This window comes from Erpetoichthys calabaricus, chromosome 11 (assembly GCF_900747795.2).
Source record: "Erpetoichthys calabaricus chromosome 11, fErpCal1.3, whole genome shotgun sequence".
NCBI classification, from domain to species: Eukaryota; Metazoa; Chordata; class Cladistia; order Polypteriformes; family Polypteridae; genus Erpetoichthys; species Erpetoichthys calabaricus.
Genome location: NC_041404.2, coordinates 158,020,771 through 158,041,754, shown reverse-complemented (window position 1 = coordinate 158,041,754; position 20,984 = coordinate 158,020,771). Strand labels below are relative to the sequence as shown.

Here is a 20,984-nt window from a genome sequence, read left to right as displayed (position 1 = left end):
TCTCGGCGGCCGGTGGGGGCTGCCGGGGTTCGCCTTTAATGAAAAGCTGTCGACTGGGGGCTGGTCCTGGGGTTTCGTGAGTAGGATGGCGTTTCAAATTCCATAACCGTAGCTCCCCTAACCCTTCCATACCTCACCCCCATTGTAAAGAATATTAAGGTGCAGTGAAGAGCTGACAAATACGATCGGTGACTTTTAAAAAAATTCCTTTTTTCCGTACTGTAAGTCCGTAGTTTTCAGCAGTTGCCATGGACTGGCATCACACGTAAATCTGCATCATACGGAGCACGCGCGGAATGGCGAGCATGCGTGTTCGGCAAGTTGGGTTGCGCGATAGTTTTTCGTGTTTTTATAAAAATGCTTACGAGAAGACAGTGTAAAATACGTAGAGTCTACTTATAACATGCAGTTTGTTTGAAATAGTAAGATATTGTTTGCGTCGAGATCAGCCGTTTGAGTGAAAAAGTCCAGAGAAATGGGTTTAACTGTATACTTTTCTAGCAGGCTGTAGTTGGGACCGAACACAACTTGTTGGAGCGAATTTCGCCGAGCGACTACGTATCAGCTTAATCGGAACAGTTTGATAGGGTCTGTTCTTTCCGGCGAACTTTAGTCACCCATGTGGAAGGATCCCTAATAGTTTCTTAAGGAGAGATCAACGGATTGAAATCGTTGCCAACGTGTGCGGTTTGTCGCACCTCATTTGTCCGAAGCCGATTCAAGAGCCCTTTCCTCGGGGTTGGGTGAAAGGTGAGCGCAGCCCTGGCTTGTAGTTACAAGAGGAGATGGTCCCCTTGTTAAGTCCGGTGTAAGTAGAGTTGAGAGGCCGAACAAAACGGGGGATTCCGTTAAAATATGGGAAGTCTACCCGCAGGATTAGGTCATTTACATCTCGTATAAAAAATGGCAGCGAGCGGCTACACTGACCTGAGGGAAAAATTAAAGTCCATGATCCCGCAGAGGGATAACGCGAGGAAAGTGACCGAACACGCCACCGACCGCAAACGCAAGTATCACGATTCCGAGGAGGACTACAGCGACTACGAAGACTATCGAGAGATCGAGGCAAGCAAGGTGAAAAGTGGCATCAAGCAGGTGAAAATCTTCAGCGTGGAGGAGTGCGCGGTCATCGAGGCCAAAATTGATGAGGTCGTGTCCAAAGCTGAAAAGGGTTTGTACCGGCAGCATACCGTGGACAGGGCACCTCTCAGGAACAAATACTTTTTTGGCGAGGGTTACACATACGGGTCGCAACTGGAGAAGAGAGGCCCCGGCCAGGAGAGGCTCTACTCGAAAGGGGAGGTGGACGAAATCCCCGACTGGGTTCATGAGCTGGTTATCAACAAATTGGTCGACCATCGGGTTATCCCTAAAGGTTTCGTCAACAGCGCCGTGATCAACGACTACCAGCCAGGAGGCTGCATCGTGTCCCATGTCGACCCCATTCACATCTTCGAAAGGCCCATTGTGTCGGGGTCCTTCTTCAGTGACTCTGCCCTCTGTTTTGGCTGCAAATTTCAATTCAAGCCTATCCGAGTGTCGGAGCCGGTGTTCTTCCTTCCGGTGAGACGGGGCAGCGTCACTATGCTCAGGTGGGTCTTTTTGTGCACTAAATAAAACCCTGCAGTTGTGCTCCTGGTATTTTAAAAGTGTATTTTAGACGATTTCTGAAGTTGTAACTTGTGAAAATGTTCAAAGCTTTCCATTTTACATGTACACTTGGCAAATGATTATCAACATCTGTTGTTTTACAAATTTCTGCTAGTGAAGACCTCTGAGTAATTGACCTCCTGTGGGTCACATAGTGAGATATTGGTTGAGACGGGATTGGGACCCTTGGGTATATCTTTAGGCATCAAGTCACCTTGTGTACAGAAGTGTAGCATGCCCTGATGCTGTGGACCGACCTGTATTGTGTTTCTCAGAATTACTTTACTTTGAAATTACTTTTTTTTCCCCTACAGTGCCACCTAACTCACAGGTATGAGAAAACTGACATAAGACATACTGTTTGATATGTTATTCCAGACATTTGTGTGTCTCTTTATGCTATTTCAAGATTGATGGTCACAAACATAATCAGGTTTTTTTGATATTTGATTCTTTATTGGTGGTCCTGGCCCTCTAAGTGGCACTCTCAGAAGGTTAAAAATGACAAATGTCAAGCATAAGCATGTGGGGTGTCATTGTAGACGATTTCAGGGTTTGTGATTATGAATGTAATGTTGTTTTTGATCCTTTACTGTGGATCTGGTATTCCATGGACTGCTATCAGCATGGAAAAAATGACAAATTTCTATTACAATCAAGAATATTTGGATGTTAAATGTTTCAATTAAAACACATTTAAATATTTGATGCAACAGTTCTTGTTTATGATGATTTTACTACAGAAGTAGAAATACATTTTATTTCTTATGAACACCCCAAACTAGAGCAGCTCATGCTACTTCATACTTTTTCTTGTGTTTATTAAATTACTAGTCTAGTTCCCCATTGATGAAGGGCAGATTACTACTTCAAAACTGTAGAAGAATAATTAGCATTTGATTTTGCTTTTTAAATACTTATTCTAGCTTATAATGCATATCAATAACGTCAGTCAGTCATTTTCCAACCCACAATATCCTAACACAGGGTCACGGGGGGTCCACTAGAGCCAGTCCCAGCCAACACAGGGCACGAGGCAGGAACAAATCCCGGGCAGGGTGCCAGCCCACCACAGGGGACACACTAGGAACAATTTAGGATCGCCAGTGCACCTAACCTGCATGTCTGTGGACTATGGGAGGAAACCCACGCAGACACGGGGAGAACATGCAAACTCCATGCAGGTAGGACCCGGGAAGCGAACCCAGGTCTCCTAACTGCGAGGCAGTAGCGCTACCACTGCACCACCGTGGTGCCCTATCAATAACGTATTTGTGGAAATTTTACAATGAACCTGCAATAATAAATACACTGTTGTATATAAAAAGTCATCTGAGGTGAATAAATGCTCAATGTCAAGCAATTGCTTCTTTATAAGCACCAGATTTTGTTGTTTATTGTTTTGTTTGTTGTTTTTGTCATGGAGTGTCTGTTCGTAAAGACCCGTTTAACATCACTCATAAGCAAGCACCATAAAGCTGCACATGAGAGGAGCAATCTGTTCTTAAATCAAAGCTTGCAATTTTCAGCTTCTGACCTTATTTGCTTTCAATAATTGCAAAGCAGACACAAACAGGAAATTCCAGAATGTAAAATTGTTGGGAATCAGAGGTATACTTGGGATAAAAAAAAAGATTTAACCTGTTACATCACCTGTCAGTATTTTGGCCACAGTTGTGTAGCTGTGACGATCTAGAACCTTCAATGTACCATCTCAAATGGCTGTTTTGCTGTTTTTACCTTTCAGAATCTTACATCAGATGATTTTTTTCTCCTACTGGCAGATCTTGGATTTAAATTAGCTCTCTTTTTGGAAGGCATCTTATTTGAAATTTTAATTTGAAATAATGATATAGAAGCAATAATATATACTGCGGTTATTCTGCATAATGTGAATGGCTGGATCTGCCATGGTCTACCTTCAATGAGAATATTTAACTGTTAAAGTCTGAAAGTTGGCCACCAGGGCAGTGCCGAGGCGTACACTGCTGTTTAAGTGGGTCTTCCTTTAATTTAATTTATCTGTAAACCTTCATGATAATCTGTTTCGAGAAATCCTTGATTCAGCACTATTTTAAGAAGATTTCTCAAGAAAGTTGTCACTAAACCCCCCCCCCCCACCCGAACCCCCGTCAACTGACACAGGGCTGGAAAAAATAGTCAGAACTATGAAGGGGATGTAGACAAATATACATACCAAATTTCTTGTAAACTGGTCGAGCTGTTCTTGAGTGATGCCAAGACTGACTTAACTTTATTTATATCATCAGCCCTTTGATTCTCCTTTGTGTTGCACGGCACTTCCACTCTTGATTGAGCCTCACCCAACACTGTCCTACAAAAGCACCTGATACTTATTCCTTTTTATATTACAGTAGATAAAAACCATACACGGAATTGCCCGGTACGTAATTTTAAGCTCTGGTCATTTAGTCAGTCAGCCTGACATTGTCTGTTCAGATGTTTTATTTGTTCTTGTTCAGAGACAGCAGGTGGCACTAGTGTGCAAATTGCAGCACATTGGGGGTACTCGAATCAACAGGATTCCCCAGTGTCAAAATTTTGGGTTCCAAAGTAGTCTGCTTCATCTATATGGTCCTAGCCTAGAGAGCAAATATACAAAGTTTGGTTGAGATTGGTCAAAGGATGTAGGATTGTATAGGGAACAAACCGACTTTGTTAAATTAAACAGGAAACATAATCTAATGAAAAAGCAGATAGAAAGTGTGAACGCCGACAAGTTTAAAAATTGCCAGAGATTTGTTCTGTTTAGTACATTTAAAGGTGAACTCCGTCTCCAAGCACTTAACAGATGCTGATCCACAAATTTAGAGAGGGTGTATATTTTTTATAAGCCATCTTTGTATTGTAGAACACCATCCCAAGTTGTTTTACTTACTCATGGTAGGATAATGATATTCATATTTCTTAACACGAAGGCCTGGTAGGTTAAGGTTATTCTGATCACATTACACCCGTTATTCAGCAGCTTCATTGGCTGCCAATAAAGTTTAGGGTAAAATACAAAATTTTAGTCCTTACATATAAGGCCATTCATAATCTTGCCCCCACATATCTCTCACAGCTCCTACAAGTCATTAAACCCTCTTGTATGCTCAGATCCTCTTCTTCCATCAACTTAAATAATCCACCAGCACGTCTTGTTACGATGGGATATCGCGCATTTAGCAGATCGTATTATTATTATTATTATTATTATTATCATTCTTTAATATTATTTATTTATTTATTATTTATTTATTGTATGCTGCTGCTGAAGAATGTGAATTTCCCATTGGGATTAATAAAGTATCTATCTATCTATCTATCTAGATCGGCACCTTCCTTATGGAACTCATTACCTGCTTATCTTAGTAATATGACTACCCTTCACCAATTTCAGGCTAATCTTAAAACTTATCTGTTCAAAATTGCTTATTCACTGTAATTGTTATTGGTCTTTTATCTGATGTTTATTTGGATTTTAAATTTTCTAGTCATTGAATGTTTATTTTTTAACCTGATTGTACAGTGACCTTGAGTTTTTTGAAAGGCGCTCCAAATAAAATGTAGTATTATTATTATTATTATTATTAAGGGTTTTTGTTCATGGTGATAAAGTGGGCCAGCTTTGGGAGTACGGTGAAAGCCTTAGCCAGGAGGCCTCTGTTACTGCCAACAAAGTGAAGTGGCCAAAGGTATGATTTGAACACACATCCTTGTCACTTTTGAGCCCTACCTGGATGCCTGTCGGATAAAATAAGTTTATGTTATTAATCTGAAAAATGTTTTGATAGTTGGGTTTAGGACAATGAAGAAAAAAAATATTCTGTACTGTATCTGCATTTTGGGCAAAAAGTGCAAAGCAGCAGTTTTTGAAAGAAACTTGGAAGAGATGCATCCTAATTTGGATATGAGAACAGAGGAGCCCTGCAAATAGATGGCTCTTTGTGTGTGTGTTTTATATGAATGGGTTCTGCTTGTTTCATTTGTGAACAACACTGATACTTGCAGCCAGTGGCACTTACCCTGGACAAAACACTACTCTTGACCTTCTTTTCATTCTTTTTTGTTAAAGGAAAACAATTACTAACTGTTGTATCATAGTAGCCATAGCTCAAAAATCGTGACTCTTGTGAATGTTCAACTCATACAGGCGTCAAGACTGATGAATATGTCATTGAGGTACCTGCAAACCCAGATACCCTTCAAGGCTGCTCATCATTAAAAACCTTGAGGCTGATGGGAGTGAAAAGCCTTGACTTGACTTGTCAGCAGATTTGTTTTTAGGAGGCACCTGTCGGACTCCTTTGCACATAACAGATTGTCTGCTTGGCTGCTTTTGTGTTGCTGTGAATTTTTAGTTAGTTGCGTGTAGTTAGTGAAGTCAGTTGGGGAAGATAGGTTGGCCCTTGTGTGCAGAAATCTTGTATCAAGAAGATTTGAAGAGAGTAGATAGATCCCTGTGTTTTGCAAATAGGAAAATAGACGTGGAATAAACATCAACTGCAGTGTTTGAAAAAGCAGATTCCTTCGTTGTTTGGCTCAGTTTAGTGTTAAAGTATGTCTTATCACCTCATCAGCACACATTTGATATTAGCTATGGTTTAAAAATAGAGTTGATGGTGCTTTGGTGTTTTTAAGCATTTTGTCTTTACTGTTGTATGCGTCAGTCTTGTTCTAAGCGTAGTAGTTGACATTGTACAGTTATTTTTTGAAGGCTAAGACGAAAAGAACACTGTGTTAAAAAGAACAATGTTTGTATGCTCAATGCCACAAACATCTAAATTTGTGCTCAAGCAAATGTTGGGTCTTCCAGTGAGCTGAACACTCAGATCTTTGGGGTTTTTTTTTTTTTTTTTTGAGTGTTGATTTGTTTACAAAGTTCACCCCAGACATTTTCTTAGCAAGAAGGTGTTTAATTTGGAGGGCAAATTCCTTGAACCACAGTGACAAATCTTTAGAAGGGGTTACTTGTAGAATGCTTCAGCTTGCATTGCAAAGTTAAGGTGAAGAGCAGTGGAGGTATACAGTTGGCCCTTTCAAACATTTTCAATCACCACATGTTCGTAATGGGGGTGTCCTGGCAAGTTTGGTTCATAGCCTGTTCGTTGATAATCTGTCTGTATTGGCTGCCAGCATAGGTTTGAGGCAAACTCTGGGCTCCCCACTTTCCATTCTCATGGTGTCGCTGATATTCTCCTCAGTGGCCATCCAGTCCTCTAGGATGTGAGTTGTGAAATGTTCCTTGGAGCCATTGCAAGGTTGATTGTCACCATTTGTGCGATCAGTCATTTTTCAGGAAAGCTCTCTAGGAAATATTACAAAGTCGAAACACATTGTGGTATTTTTTTTTCTGTGCAGGTAAGGACCTATTTTGCTGTCTCATCATTGTGCTTTTGCAACAAGTGGTGTAGTATTGATGACAGTAATATCTTTTTATACAGAAAGTAGTAAGCTCCCTTCATTAAAGGACATGAAATTACTTTAAAAATCAATTGCAATAATAGTAAAACTGTTAATTAATGTCATTTAAAAAATATTTTTTCCATTTCACCCTGTATATGTTGATTCTTAGAGGATAAGTTCAGTGCCCCCCCAAATCAGTTGTTTCTTCACAAACATGGTATATACAGTATGCATTGTGCTCTGAAGTTAAGTATTTTCTATAAATTTGTTTTCTATAAATTAAAAAAAATATCTTGCCCATGCATGCAAAAAAACAATCCTCTCAAAAGAGTATACAGGTATATGTGGTAATACCTCAGTTAACACGATACATACACATTCCTCAACTTTATTATAAGAAACTGTTATTGGAGGTAGATGTACCATAGAAGGAATAAAGATACCCATTATAATAACCCCTGTACATTCATACCACCGCCACCATGTCACATTGTGCACTTTGGGCCAGAGGCAGCACCATCTGCCTCATTATCCCAAACTCTGCCAGACAATCCAAGCCAAGATCCTTAAGCAGAAGCACCAGGAACTGTGCATCCAGGCAAATAGATTTTAGCTTCACAGAAATGCCTACTTAGTGCTTACAGATGAGCACTGTCTGTCCATCTGTGCCACCCAAACCCCCATGCTTTGTACCAGCTATGACTGGGTTGCTAGCCTCCGCGATTCTGCCATGTGGCATTTTTCTCAAACTTATATTCTCTTTTCTTCACTTTTAATTTCTAAAGATATTTCTTTGTTTTCATAACATACTGGGTCAACTGTATTAAAATGATAAAATAATTATAGAACACTTGAAATAACTAAAGACTTATAAAAACTTTACATTCTATAGTACTACAGGTGTTAGGGAGATTGAATGATGACTTCCATGGCATTCTGACTGACAGATACGTGAACTTGTAATTGTGAACATTTTATGCCAACTTCACTATAAAGGAGTTCCATTCTTGTAGGATTTAACTGTGGTGTTACTGTATTAGTAAATAGTAGTCTACTGTACTGATTTTACTCAAAATCAATAGACATCTAGAATTTTATAAAGCAAATACCACGTGCCAAATTTCATTTGGGTTGAGCTGTTTGTTTTTAAATCATTTCCTAAGACTATTATCCTGACAAAAAAAATATATATACCTCATAACATTGTCATATAAATAAAATGCTTTATTATTATTATTATTATTATTATAGTCCTTTTTCTCTCTCTGTCTAATAGACAGAAATCTGACTCTGTAGAACAAACCCAGCTGCAGTAGTTCTGTCCTAAAATCAGTAGACTTCTAGAATTTTGCAATACAAATAACCGTGCCAAGTTTCACTCGGATTGAGTGGTTTGTTTTTGTGTCCACAGCCTCCGATCATTACCTTTGTACACACTCCGCTTTGACAGAGGTCAGATTGTATTCAGAAATGCCTGAAACGTATAAATCCATTGTAGAGTCCATCAAAGTATTAACCGGATTAACACACGTTTCTTTTTTATATTTGTATGTGTATGTATTTACATATATATGTGTATACACACATACATACTGCTGCATGGCGTTTTCTAGGTTTGACTGCATAAAAGATGGTTTTACTACAGCAAACTGCAATCGGACTGCCCAGTCATTCTTTATGGTGTGGCCTGCTTACTTGAAATTGTGATTTGGTGTTTAGCTCTTGCATTTTTTCCTCATGCTACTTGGGAAGGCTGGTGGGAGGCTTGCCATCTGTTTAGACTTGAAGGGTTAGGAAAATTGACCGGTGAAATGCCACCATTACAGCTGCAGTTCATGCATATTTTGGGAGCATGAGGAGTTCAACAATCAGCTGTTAGTTGAATGAGTGGTGAGGTTTTTTTTACTTATATATTATTATTATTATTTTAATACAGCACGATACACAGCCTTAATAAAATAACATTTATTGATTGATTATGAACCTGGAGTCAGTTGTCCGTCTAACCATCCATTTTCTAATTGGCATGTCCAGTTCTTGGTTGGGGGTACCTGTCTCAACTGCACTGCAGAGAGTTATGGGAATCTCCAGAAAACTACCAGGATGTGTAGTTGAAGCTGAAATCTTCAAGGCCTTAAAGAAAGTTCTGGATGAGATACAGGGACAGCTTAGTTGATAGCCAGACCCTCTTGTTTTTGTCAAATTTCTTCTAGTCTTACCCCAAAATCAAATTTAACATTTCAAAACATCTACATTGTCCAGACATTAACATAAGTCGGCTCTCTCCAGTCATACGACTTGCAGTGTGTTGATGAAATCTCTGAAGCCAAACTACTAAAACATCATACTTGATCCCTAAACACAAAGTGCTGAACTTGTATGTCGTTTACTGGGTCTTTTGAAACGTAAGAAATTTTTACCAAATAATTTGTGTAATAACTAAAATGCAAGTAAAAAATATTCATAACAAGCCTGTTCTGAAAAGTGTGCTGTTTCAAAAGACTTGGTAAATGAAAACATCCTGACTTTCATTGGCATTTAGTAAATCATGTGACAATGGCATAATAATGTCTGAAGTTTTATTCTTAGTACTGATTTTAAGTTCTTTTTCTGTTGTTGGAGAGAACATTTGAGTGAACATGCACATGCTGAGAGTAATCACATAGATGAGATGGTTGTATCATTCCTTATAACATCATATGTTGAAACCTGCGCCCCCAAGTCAGTAAACCCAGGCTTGAATTTTATTTGTGGCAGTTGCTAAAAGCACAGTATAATCTAATATATAACGCATATATTTCCATGTTTCTGCCTCTTGAGTGATGAATGTCTTACTCAGGATCACACTTCACTATTCACTAGAGCATACATTCTTAAACTATGGGTGTCACTGCGTTTGTTGAGGGTGTCCCAGTTGTTCAAATGAAGCTGCTAGACAAGAAATCCAGCAATAGGATGACTCGCCATACATAAAAAAAAAAAAAACCACTCCACGGTCCAAGTGAAATTCAAGGCAAACAGTTCACACAAAAATAAGGGAAAAAGTTGATAATACATACAAAAAGGGGGGGACAAAGGGAAGTGTAACGGTATTCTGCTTTAGGATTGAGTATCTAGGTTGTGTTTCTTAAGGTTTCTTTGTTGTCTCATTGACTGAATCTATGTACACAACGTATGTAGTGTCAGAACACTGTATGCCCTTCATACCACTCTGTCTTAAGTGTTGATGTTTCTTTTTTAAGCATCTTACTTCAATCTAAGGACTATTCTACTGGCACACAGAGCTAACCTACCATTATTTAACTTATAGGGGTTAAACTTAATCTTCCATTATATGTGTTGTCTGTTATATTCAAGTTCAAAACTAAGGTAAATTTAAGATTAACTTAAAAATTTGGCTTTTACAATGAGACATCACATGTCAGAATTTGGGTCGCACAGTCATGATTTACAATCACACTTAACCCTTTCAGCCCTGGATTTTCTGTTCTGGGAAAAATTATTTTGTGAGATATTCTACCTTTGGGGTGTCTAGGAAGCTCAAAAATGAAAAAAAAAAAAAAGTATCATTATTACACAATAGCTGCCAAATACTTCAATACTACTTGTTTCATTTCCGCGTTTCGCGGACTGTATGCCAGTCTCTTCCAGTCTGCGCTAATAGTAGCACGCTTGGTTCCAACGGCTGCAAATGTACCTGTACTTTACAAAAACTGCTGCATATATATGTACTGGAAATAGGATGTCAGGGCTGAAAGAGTTAATGAGAAAGCATCACATACAGTTGGTGGACTGCCATGAGCACTTTATGCAAATTTGATTTGGGACAGCAGTTCTTCACGGGGGTCCTCCACATCCAATCCACGGATGACATTCAGCAGAAGTTGTGGGTCTCAAAGACCGCAAAAAAAGTCAATACTGGGTCATGAAATGAAAAAGCTTAAGAGCCAGTGCCACACAGTTCACTATACAGGTGTATGATCGGTTACTGTGATGACAGACCGAATAGACATTCTAGTTCTGGAAAGGAATTCTATTAAAACATAACCTTCTGAAACGTACCTAATCCAATTCAGGTTGTGGATTCCATACCTTTTCTAGTAATAATGGGCAGAAGGACATGAAATAGCCCTGGAGGGGGATGCCCATATATCTGATTCAAATGAGTTAAATATACTGATGTTTGATTTTAGTCATAGAGCTATATCATTTTCCAACAAAATAATGCAAAAAAGCATACACAATGGGACAATCTCATCCAAAACATTATTTGTGATGGAGAAATGTCACCAGAAAAAGAACAGAATGTTTTCTCATTTCACCTTTTCGCTCCAAATAAGGTAAGGCAGTGCATGAGCTTGAAAATCTATTTATGATTTCTTGTATAGTAAGATTATTCATTGATGGTACAGTATGTGAAATAGATGAGATCTGAAAATTGTTTGCTGACAAAATTAGTCTTGAATCTGGCTGAATTTCAGTCACTCACATTTTAGCAATTTCTGTGGTGGTGCCATCTTCATGTTCCTGACAACTTTAAATCTACTACTGAAAAACTGTCAATATGCATTTACAATGAAATTTGCTTTTAAATTCTAAGTTTTGCTTTCAAATGAGCCTTGTCTTATCTCAAAAGTACAACACAGTGTTGTATTTTTGTGCTGTGCCTCTTTTTGTGTGTGTTTTTTTTGTTGTTTCAATTTCAGAGCAGGGCTTCTGTCAGGAGATTTACTCTCGCACCACTATGTGTACAATTGGAGAATCTGGCTAAAACAATTAAAGGCCATCACATGTATAAAGTGGCTTTTATTTTATGGTACTTTTACCTTGTTTTAAAACAATCCTGAGTTTTATGTCTTTTTGAGTTTGTAAATTATTAGGTGATGTAAGGCTTTCCGGTTGAGTGTCCTTGTGAACCAGGGATTGTCTTGTGAAAACATGACTTCTGAACATGGTTTTCTTCTACATGTTTGTTCCTGTTCTAATTTTTTTTTTTTTAATATATAGTGATTATGCAGCAGATGAAATTACCCACTGCATTCGGCCACAGGATATCAAGGAAAGACGTGCAGTAATTATCCTGAGAAAGTGAGTAGTTTCTCTGTTAACCAGTCCCTGCAACTCAATGGCTAACTTATTTTGGTAGCCCCACTAATTGAATACTTTGCTTTTATGTGTGTGGTAAAATATTGCATTTATCATTTACTGTATAGTTTTGGTTTTTTGTTGGAATGCACATTTCAGGTACCTTCGTGTAGTCAGACTAAAGGAAGCAACTCGGGATGCTCCAGTTAATTGGCCACCGATCTAAATCAGCCAATTGTCCAATCACAAGAAACAATATTTTAAGCTTTTCTAAGCTTTATGGTAATTTAGTTGTAGTGCTCCTTTACACTAGGTATTTTGGTAGTTGAGCCTGCATTTCTTCTTTTTTTTCTTTTTAACTTCTTGCAGTGTAAACAAAGAGCAGCGAGTGGAAGCTATTGGACTATCAGCCTTTATGTTGAAGAAATTGGAGTAATCAAGAAAAGCTGCTTTAATGAATTCAAACCTTTTTATTTTGTCCTTTAAATTTAAAATGACAGTCCATGTCTGAGTTTGGACAGTGAGCAAGCTTGTGTTTAGTAAAACAGCTCACATGTTCAATTAGAAAAAGATAAAAGATGAATTTGAAATTGCTGCTTAGTACACAGTAGGCTTTTTTAAAAGATTTTTACTGTGCTTATTTGTTTCTGCATGTTATACAGCATATGTTTTGTTAAGAAACAAATAGTACATAATTAAAATGGCAATTCATATTTATAATTACACCTCAAGAATTAACAAATGTCTAGCAGAGACACTGAAGAAAAAAACACGCCTATATAAATATTGTAAATGTATTTAACAGCAAAATGGCCGTAGTACATTTAAGTAGCGTTTAATTGCCGATATCCGTTATTTGATTATTGTGTGAGAATATACAAGTCAATAAACAGATCTGCAGTAAGTGCTTAAATAATTTATGTACCAAGTGGGGCGACTGGCAATGAGAGTATTCTCTTTCTGTCTATTTAAAGGTGATCATCCAGGGGACATGCAGTAAGCTGCTGAAATAACAGTATATGTTACATAATAATGATGCATATTTAAATATGACTTGGAATTTCATAGCCTTTAATGCATTTTGTTCTAAGGTACATGAAAAGTGCAAGAGATATAAAATTAGTGTTGTCACCACTAAAAAAAAAAAAAAAAAAAAAAAAAAAAAAAGGTCTGTATTACCTGATAAGTCACTGCCCTTTATGATCTAATTCACCAGCCATCCAATAAACTGATGATTTTAAATATGTCTTGCTGTTAACTGATTTGATATTAAGTTGCAAAAAATTAAGTCACTGGCTATGCAGTTTTGTTTCCTCATTTTTAGGCTATTGAAATTGACATATATTAATATTCCAGCGGGGCCTAGGAAGGATTCTCCCCCACCCCCCATTTGGCAGGGGAGTGAATGGTAGCGTACTGTCCAGTTAACAAAATGAATAGCTGAGGATTCCACAAAGGAAATTCAATATGGTCTTCTTATTGGGTATAAAAGAGCAAAAGTCAGCATCGTTTACATTTACCCTGAAGTGAGCACTAAGTAATGGCCATTGGAAAAGAACAGAAGTCTTGTGTGCTTGTGTGCTCCAGTCTCACTCACATGTGATGAGTATGATTGCTATCTCAGTGTATTATTATAATAGCATTAGTAATTTAGTGCTGTTATCATGTGTGCAGTGTACAGTGAAATTCTTACTAAATGTCCAACTAGCAGTGCCTGAAATCTTGTAGAGAACACCCTTACAACTCCAATATAGTTAGTAACAGTATATAAGTTAATGTTAATTTCACATTTAAAAATTTGCAGTTAAATATTTCTTTATTAGTATATAGTCCAATTTTTTTGTTAGATGTACGTTACCCAAAGATGAAGCACTCAAGATATGCAACAACAATGATTCAGTTCAGTTTTTCATTGTAACTGAAAGTGTTTGCTAGATACTGATTCAGAAATGTGCCACAAGAACATACAAGATATAATCTCCGAGCAGACACCTGTTACTAAATGATGGCAATTTATAAAGGTCCTTTTGTACGTTTGGTAATCATGAGACTGTAAAATCAATTGATAGTACAGTCTGGTTTGGCTGTACGTGTGCTTGCTTTGCTAGAGTCAGGGTCACAGATCAAGTTAAGATTTTAAATTTACAGGCCTCAAATGCTACTTTGTGACTTGCTGGGTGGGTGGGGGTCAAGAAATTTTTTTGCTTTAGTGTGTGGGATCTGACACACTGAGAAGTACTTCGTTCATTCATCTTTTGTCATTAATGTCCTGTGTGGATGATAGTATGGACAGTTTTTACAAATTAATAAACTGTGTACTCTCGATTAAGTTTGAAACTTTTTGTGTACCTAGTGATTACAAAGAACTTCAATCAATTTTTTTCTTTTTTTAAGGACGAGAAAGGATGCACCACGTTTGGAAAGTAAAACCTTAAGTAATGCATCTCTTGCTGCTGCAACGTCAGACCCACAACAGATACTGAAACCAAAGCGGTCTCATCGAAAAGCCGATCCTGATGCCGCACACAGGTAGTCGCATATTTACAAAACTGAGTGTGCTGTGGGGGTGCTGCACAGTACACTCCCAGCCCTCGAGTTGTAATCCCAGTGCAAACTTTGCCTGTTTCTGCAGGTTTGTTTCTTTCAATAGTCCAGTTTTCCTTCCCACACCACAGTGGGCAACTCTAAGCTGGCTTGGTCTGAGTAAGGGTGGATGCGTGTACTTTGTGATGGATTGGGTTAAGTAGGTTTAAAGCTGGTTGAATATGACGTAGTGCGTCCACCAAAGTTCCAAGTTTTACTTCTACAGGTTAAGGGAATCACACCTCTGTTTTTTAGGGGCTTAATCCAGGTCTTCAAACTTCTTAAAGGTGAAGACTATAATTGATTGATCCTTGGAAATTTTTTTCAGTTATCACAACAGTGAGTCATCCTAACACATAAATATGGGAATCTGGATTAAGCTGCCAAATCATGTAGTGTAACTGAAGAAGAAACTTTAACAAAAGGAACTGAATGGGATATCTGACAAGCTAGCTGCTAGCTAACAAAACAGAAATAACGCACTGAACTGTTTAACGTCTTGTGTACATTTCTTAAGACGTTCTAGCTTTACTGTATGTGGTCAAAGTAATGGAGTGATGTATTTAAGTCAGTTGATTCTGTTCTGGTGTCATCACTTTGCCACATTAGTTGGTCTTTGACTATGGTACACTTTAGCCACACTTGGTCAAGTTTTGTTGCTCTATAACCAGAAATCTAGTGGATCTGTTTAAAAATTCACTTTAAGATTTTGTAGAGCCTTTTGTAGTTAACAATGTAATAGTTTAATACAGCACTTAATCTGAAAAGTAAGATTTCAGTACTGGAACTCATGTTTTCTTTAATAAAATCATGATGCTCTGATTTGATTGAACTACCAATTTCAGTCAGCCGATTTTCACCCCAATTGACTTGATCAGTGATCAATAAATTACCTGACCTCAAAAAATGTTTTGGAATCTGCTTTTCTATGCTTTGCACTAATTACAATAAGTTATAGTGCTCCTCTATGCAAACTACTACCATACTTTAGGACTCTCTTGTGTCTCGCTACTCAGTAAATTTTGGGCTTGTTAGCTTAAGAGACAAATGTGTCCATTTTATGTGTAAGCCTGTTATTAGCCTTATGTCTTCTTGAGATATACAGTGGTGTGAAAAACTATTTGCCCCCTTCCTGATTTCTTATTCTTTTGCATGTTTGTCACACAAAATGTTTCTGATCATCAAACACATTTAACCATTAGTCAAATACAACACAAGTAAACACAAAATGCAGTTTTTAAATGATGGTGTTTATTATTTAGGGAGAAAAAAAATCCAAACCTACATGGCCCTGTGTGAAAAAGTAATTGCCCCCTGAACCTAATAACTGGTTGGGCCACCCTTAGCAGCAATAACTGCAATCAAGCGTTTGCGATAACTTGCAATGAGTCTTTTACAGCGCTCTGGAGGAATTTTGGCCCACTCATCTTTGCAAAATTGTTGTAATTCAGCTTTATTTGAGGGTTTTCTAGCATGAACCGCCTTTTTAAGGTCATGCCATAGCATCTCAATTGGATTCAGGTCAGGACTTGGACTAGGCCACTCCAAAGTCTTCATTTTGTTTTTCTTCAGCCATTCAGAGGTGGATTTGCTGGTGTGTTTTGGGTCATTGTCCTGTTGCAGCACCCAAGATCGCTTCAGCTTGAGTTGACGAACATATGGCCGGACATTCTCCTTCAGGATTTTTTGGTAGACAGTAGAATTCATGGTTCCATCTATCACAGCAAGCCTTCCAGGTCCTGAAGCAGCAAAACAACCCCAGACCATCACACTACCACCACCATATTTTACTGTTGGTATGATGTTCTTTTTCTGAAATGCTGTGTTCCTTTTACGCCAGATGTAACGGGACATTTGCCTTCCAAAAAGTTCAACTTTTGACTCGTCAGTCCACAAGGTATTTTCCCAAAAGTCTTGGCAATCATTGAGATGTTTCTTAGCAAAATTGAGACGAGCCCTAATGTTCTTTTTGCTTAACAGTGGTTTGCGTCTTGGAAATCTGCCATGCAGGCCGTTTTTGCCCAGCCTCTTTCTTATGGTGGAGTCGTGAACACTGACCTTAATTGAGGCAAGTGAGGCCTGCAGTTCTTTAGACGTTGTCTTGGGGTCTTTTGTGACCTCTCGGATGAGTCGTCTCTGCGCTCTTGGGGTAATTTTGGTCGGCCGGCCACTCCTGGGAAGGTTCACCACTGTTCCATGTTTTTGCCATTTGTGGATAATGGCTCTCACTGTGGTTCGCTGGAGTCCCAAAGCTTTAGAAATGGCTTTATAACCTTTACCAGACTGATAGATCTCAATTACTTCTGTTCTCATTTGTTCCTGAATTTCTTTGGATCTTGGCATGATGTCTAGCTTTTGAGGTGCTTTTGGTCTACTTCTCTGTGTCAGGCAGCTCCTATTTAAGTGATTTCTTGATTGAAACAGGTGTGGCAGTAATCAGGCCTGGGGGTGGCTACGGAAATTGAACTCAGGTGTGATACACCACAGTTAGGTTATTTTTTTAACAAGGGGGCAATTACTTTTTCACACAGGGCCATGTAAGTTTGGATTTTTTTTTCTCCCTAAATAATAAACACCATCATTTAAAAACTGCATTTTGTGTTTACTTGTGTTTATATTTGACTAATGGTTAAATGTGTTTGATGATCAGAAACATTTTGTGTGACAAACATGCAAAAGAATAAGAAATCAGGAAGGGGGCAAATAGTTTTTCACACCACTGTATATATATATATATATATATATAAGTATTGTAAACAGTAGTGGGTGCCACCAAACCCCAAACACATCTCCGGGTTCAATAAACCCGGAGTTTTTACTCCACACAGCTCTTAATAGACAGTTAAGACAGCCAATGCACTCTTTTTCTCTTTCTTCCTTTCCTTTTCTCCTCCAGTGAGTTTTGCCCTCGGACTCATTTAGGTGTGGTGGTAGGCTTCTTTTAAGCTGGACCTGGGAGTACTTCTGGTGGCACATTGTGGCTTGTTGGAAGCACTTCCTGGTCATCTGGAAAACGGGGATAACCTTCACTGGCCGCACCCTTTATCATTCTTCAAGGACCCCTATAGGGCTGTCCTTCTGGACTCCAATTCCCATGCATCCCCGCGAGTGTACAAACTGGGACCATTGGCAAGGAACACTGCCTTCTGTTTATTGTGGGGGATGAACTGCTCCCAGCTTTGTATTTCCTCAGTCCATTAGTCCTTCTGGTGTCCCAGCCAGGATGGGAATTATAGACCGTCCCAGCCGGGTAATGTCTGCATCTCTGCCATCCTTCCATTATAGTTTCCCAGCCGGACAAGTAATGTTTCTCCATCCTGTCTGGGGTGCCCGTCCGTTCTCTTGGGCACTTTAAAATATTTTGTTAGAATTGCAGCATGTAATTATAACAAGCATGTTCTTGTATGGTGTGTGCATTTTGGATGAAAATTTTGTGTATATGTTTTATTATTTTGGAAAGGTATGTTTTTAGGAGATTTTTTTTGTTACTGAACAATAATAAATGGAAATACATTTTGTTGATTTAAAAATAAATTAATATGAATTGCTAACACCTGTAGTCTGCAGTTTAGTTACAAAAATACCACTAAGTACAAAACAAGTTTCTATATGACTGATTATGCAAGAGCTTAATGTATATAAGATAAGAAAATTTTTAAAGGATAAAACAAATCACTGTTGGAAATGGGCTGTTCTTTTAAAATGAAATTGGTGATCGTATCGGAACACTCATATAAAAAAAGATGAAACATCTTAATATAATTTTAAATGCAATGTTCTTGTTTTTCAGGCCTCGAATTTTAGAAATGGACAAAGAAGAAAATAGACGCTCCGTTATCTTGCCAGAACACAGAAGGAGAACTAGTTACAGCTCCGAGAACTACTGGAGAAGGTCCTATGACATTTCAGAAAGCTATGAAGACGCAGACGATGATGTAAATTCAGTGAGGAAAGTGAAAATGAGACGACATTAAATGATGGACACCCGTGCTCCCCCAATCAAGCCAGTTTTCTGGCAGCAGTATTTTTTTCATCTTTTTTTTTTTTATTATTTTTTTTTTTTCTTTGACAGCTTCATTTGTAGCGTAGGTTTTGGATTTTAGGCTGTCAGATGACCATCCTAAGGATTGGGTTTCAAATGCAAGTTAAAAAAGTCAAAAGGAAGATGAAACATCTTCGAAATGTAGTGCATACTGAGCAAGAATACTGAAGTTTAAGGTGCAAGCATTCATTTGGCTAGTCCTCTGGATTGTTTTTGTTAGGAAAGCAAGTACTTAATTTTTGAAAAGTCCAAAATCATGGTGAAACCAGAGGACCTGCATGTGCTTGCTTGGTTTATAAGCCTGTAAAAACTGGGTGGAGGCAGTGCCGTGATTGTGTTAGCCGCAGAATCCATTAATCATCTTGCTCAATTTTGTCTCCCGTTCTCCCTTGCAAATAGCTCCTCTGTACTGAGACCTTTTCCTGTGCTAATAAACGGTTTTCTATATGAAAATGTATGTGGCACTTACAGGAAGCAAACGAATAAATGATTGTTATGGCCGCCCCCCTCGTATTTCCCCCAATTTCAGACATGTGTTTAGCTGTTCAGCATTTGCAACCCTCTTTATGCTCCACTGATTGTGAACAAGCACAATACATTGTAGGAGAGTTGATGATACAAAGCCCATGTGTCATTTCACTGCTTTTCATGTCATTAAATGAGTTAGTACAAGTATTCATGCTGCAGAGTGTATTATGCGCAGTATCTAGATTTTTGTTTTTGGATCCAAAGACCAATACAAGAAATGTATTTCAGTGTAAACAAGACTTTTTGTGGATTCTTTGACTTTTTTTTTTTAATTTTTTTTTTTTTTATTAATAGTGTCATTTTTTCTTTGTACAGTTTAGCACCATGTGCCATGGAATATGTCTGTCAGTGACTAGAAGATCCAAAGTTTAAAAAAAAAAAAAAAAAGTCAAGGTTATGCGTAGCTCTGTGGAAGAACTTCTTGTATGAGCTGCATTTAAACTGCCACTGCGTTTGGATTCTCTTTGTTTGTCTTTACTAATAACATAACTGCAATACGAAGTTCAGCCAGTTCTACATGTAGCAGATTTTGAAAAGTCGTTTTACTTGCTTAGTTAAGGGCGAGTACACACAACTGATTTACTATGCTTGTTAGTTTCAAACTTAATTATAAACATTTTCATACCTGGAACTTTTTTAATGCTTTGTTTAAAGGAAAAAAAAAAAAGTTGCATTTATTTTGAGATATATGCTTGCATATTTGGGTGCCAATAAGGACAACCTCCCAATCCCCCCAAAAAAGTCTTTTTGCTTGTAACAAAGATGTACAGTACTGTAAAGGTTATGAGTTTAAATGTACTCAGATGAAATTATATACATAATGAAAACTATTTTATGTACAAAGAACTAATTTTAGTTATTTGTTTAAAAGTGATCTATGTGTGTGGCTTTTTTCTTTTTTTTTTTTGTTTTTGTTTTGGACAACAGTGTCATTTGGAGAAGCCCCTGATCCTCTTCCTTTTTCAAGGTGTCTCCCGAAGCCCTTGGATTGCAAGTGACTGAGATGATGAAGTATTTATATGAAGAAATGCTGTCAGTATGTTGCTAGATTAATATTCAACATGTTGGATATTTTAGGTGAATTGTAACAATTGTTTTGGCAATAATTACTTTTGGAAATTTAACTGCGTACAAGTTTTCTTACCTTACAATCTGTTTAGAAACACTGAACAGTGTATTTGGAAAGTTCTGCTCCAACAAAGCGGCTGCTCTTGCTGTTCAGCTTGTGACTCTTTCTGCTTGGGTTTTTTTTTATTATTATTATTTCCCCCCCTTACCATCCTGCAAACAACTAAATAAAAGCAGACGAATCTTGAGTTTATTAAGTAATTTTTTTAGCGAGCGTAGTCAAACATTCAGAGAAATTAACTAGTACTTACAAGTGACTGGGTTTAATTCATAGTGCAGAACCATTACTTCATATTTTTATATCCCTGTGTTAAGTGACTGTTGGCCCTTTTGAGCCCTCAAATGCGTACCAAGTGTGTCTGCCCGAAGAGTCCTTTAGCTTATTGGGGATTATCATATCTAAAGTTGGGCCCATGAGGTAATATGGATTATTTTGGTGATACAGTCATGAAATATGTATTCTTGGTGAGAAGATGAACAAGAGACTGAAGTACCAAATGTCAGTTTTGATTTCTGAGCAATGTTTCATAGATGGCACTAGCTGCGCCCCCCGTCTGAG

At 38.0% G+C, this 20,984-nt stretch overlaps 1 protein-coding gene across 1 annotated transcript; it reads left to right on the top strand.

The window, feature by feature from the left end:
* Positions 1 to 20,448, top strand: alkbh5 (alkB homolog 5, RNA demethylase). The gene is made up of 4 exons (XM_028814431.2): positions 1 to 1,592; positions 12,067 to 12,147; positions 14,539 to 14,673; positions 18,518 to 20,448. The coding sequence occupies exons 1-4, from the start codon at positions 904 to 906 to the stop codon at positions 18,699 to 18,701; spliced, it is 1,089 nt and encodes a 362-aa protein (XP_028670264.2). The 5' UTR covers positions 1 to 903; the 3' UTR covers positions 18,702 to 20,448.
* Positions 20,449 to 20,984: the final 536 nt, after the last annotated feature.

Bases quoted from the DNA above. Each gene is read 5' to 3' on its own strand.
- alkbh5 (XM_028814431.2), top strand. From the start codon at position 904: ATGGCAGCGAGCGGCTACACTGACCTGAGGGAAAAATTAAAGTCCATG. The intron at 12,148-14,538 runs GTGAGTAGTTTC...TCTTTTTTTAAG, and splicing joins GCAGTAATTATCCTGAGAAA to GACGAGAAAGGATGCACCAC. The intron at 14,674-18,517 runs GTAGTCGCATAT...CTTGTTTTTCAG, and splicing joins GATCCTGATGCCGCACACAG to GCCTCGAATTTTAGAAATGG.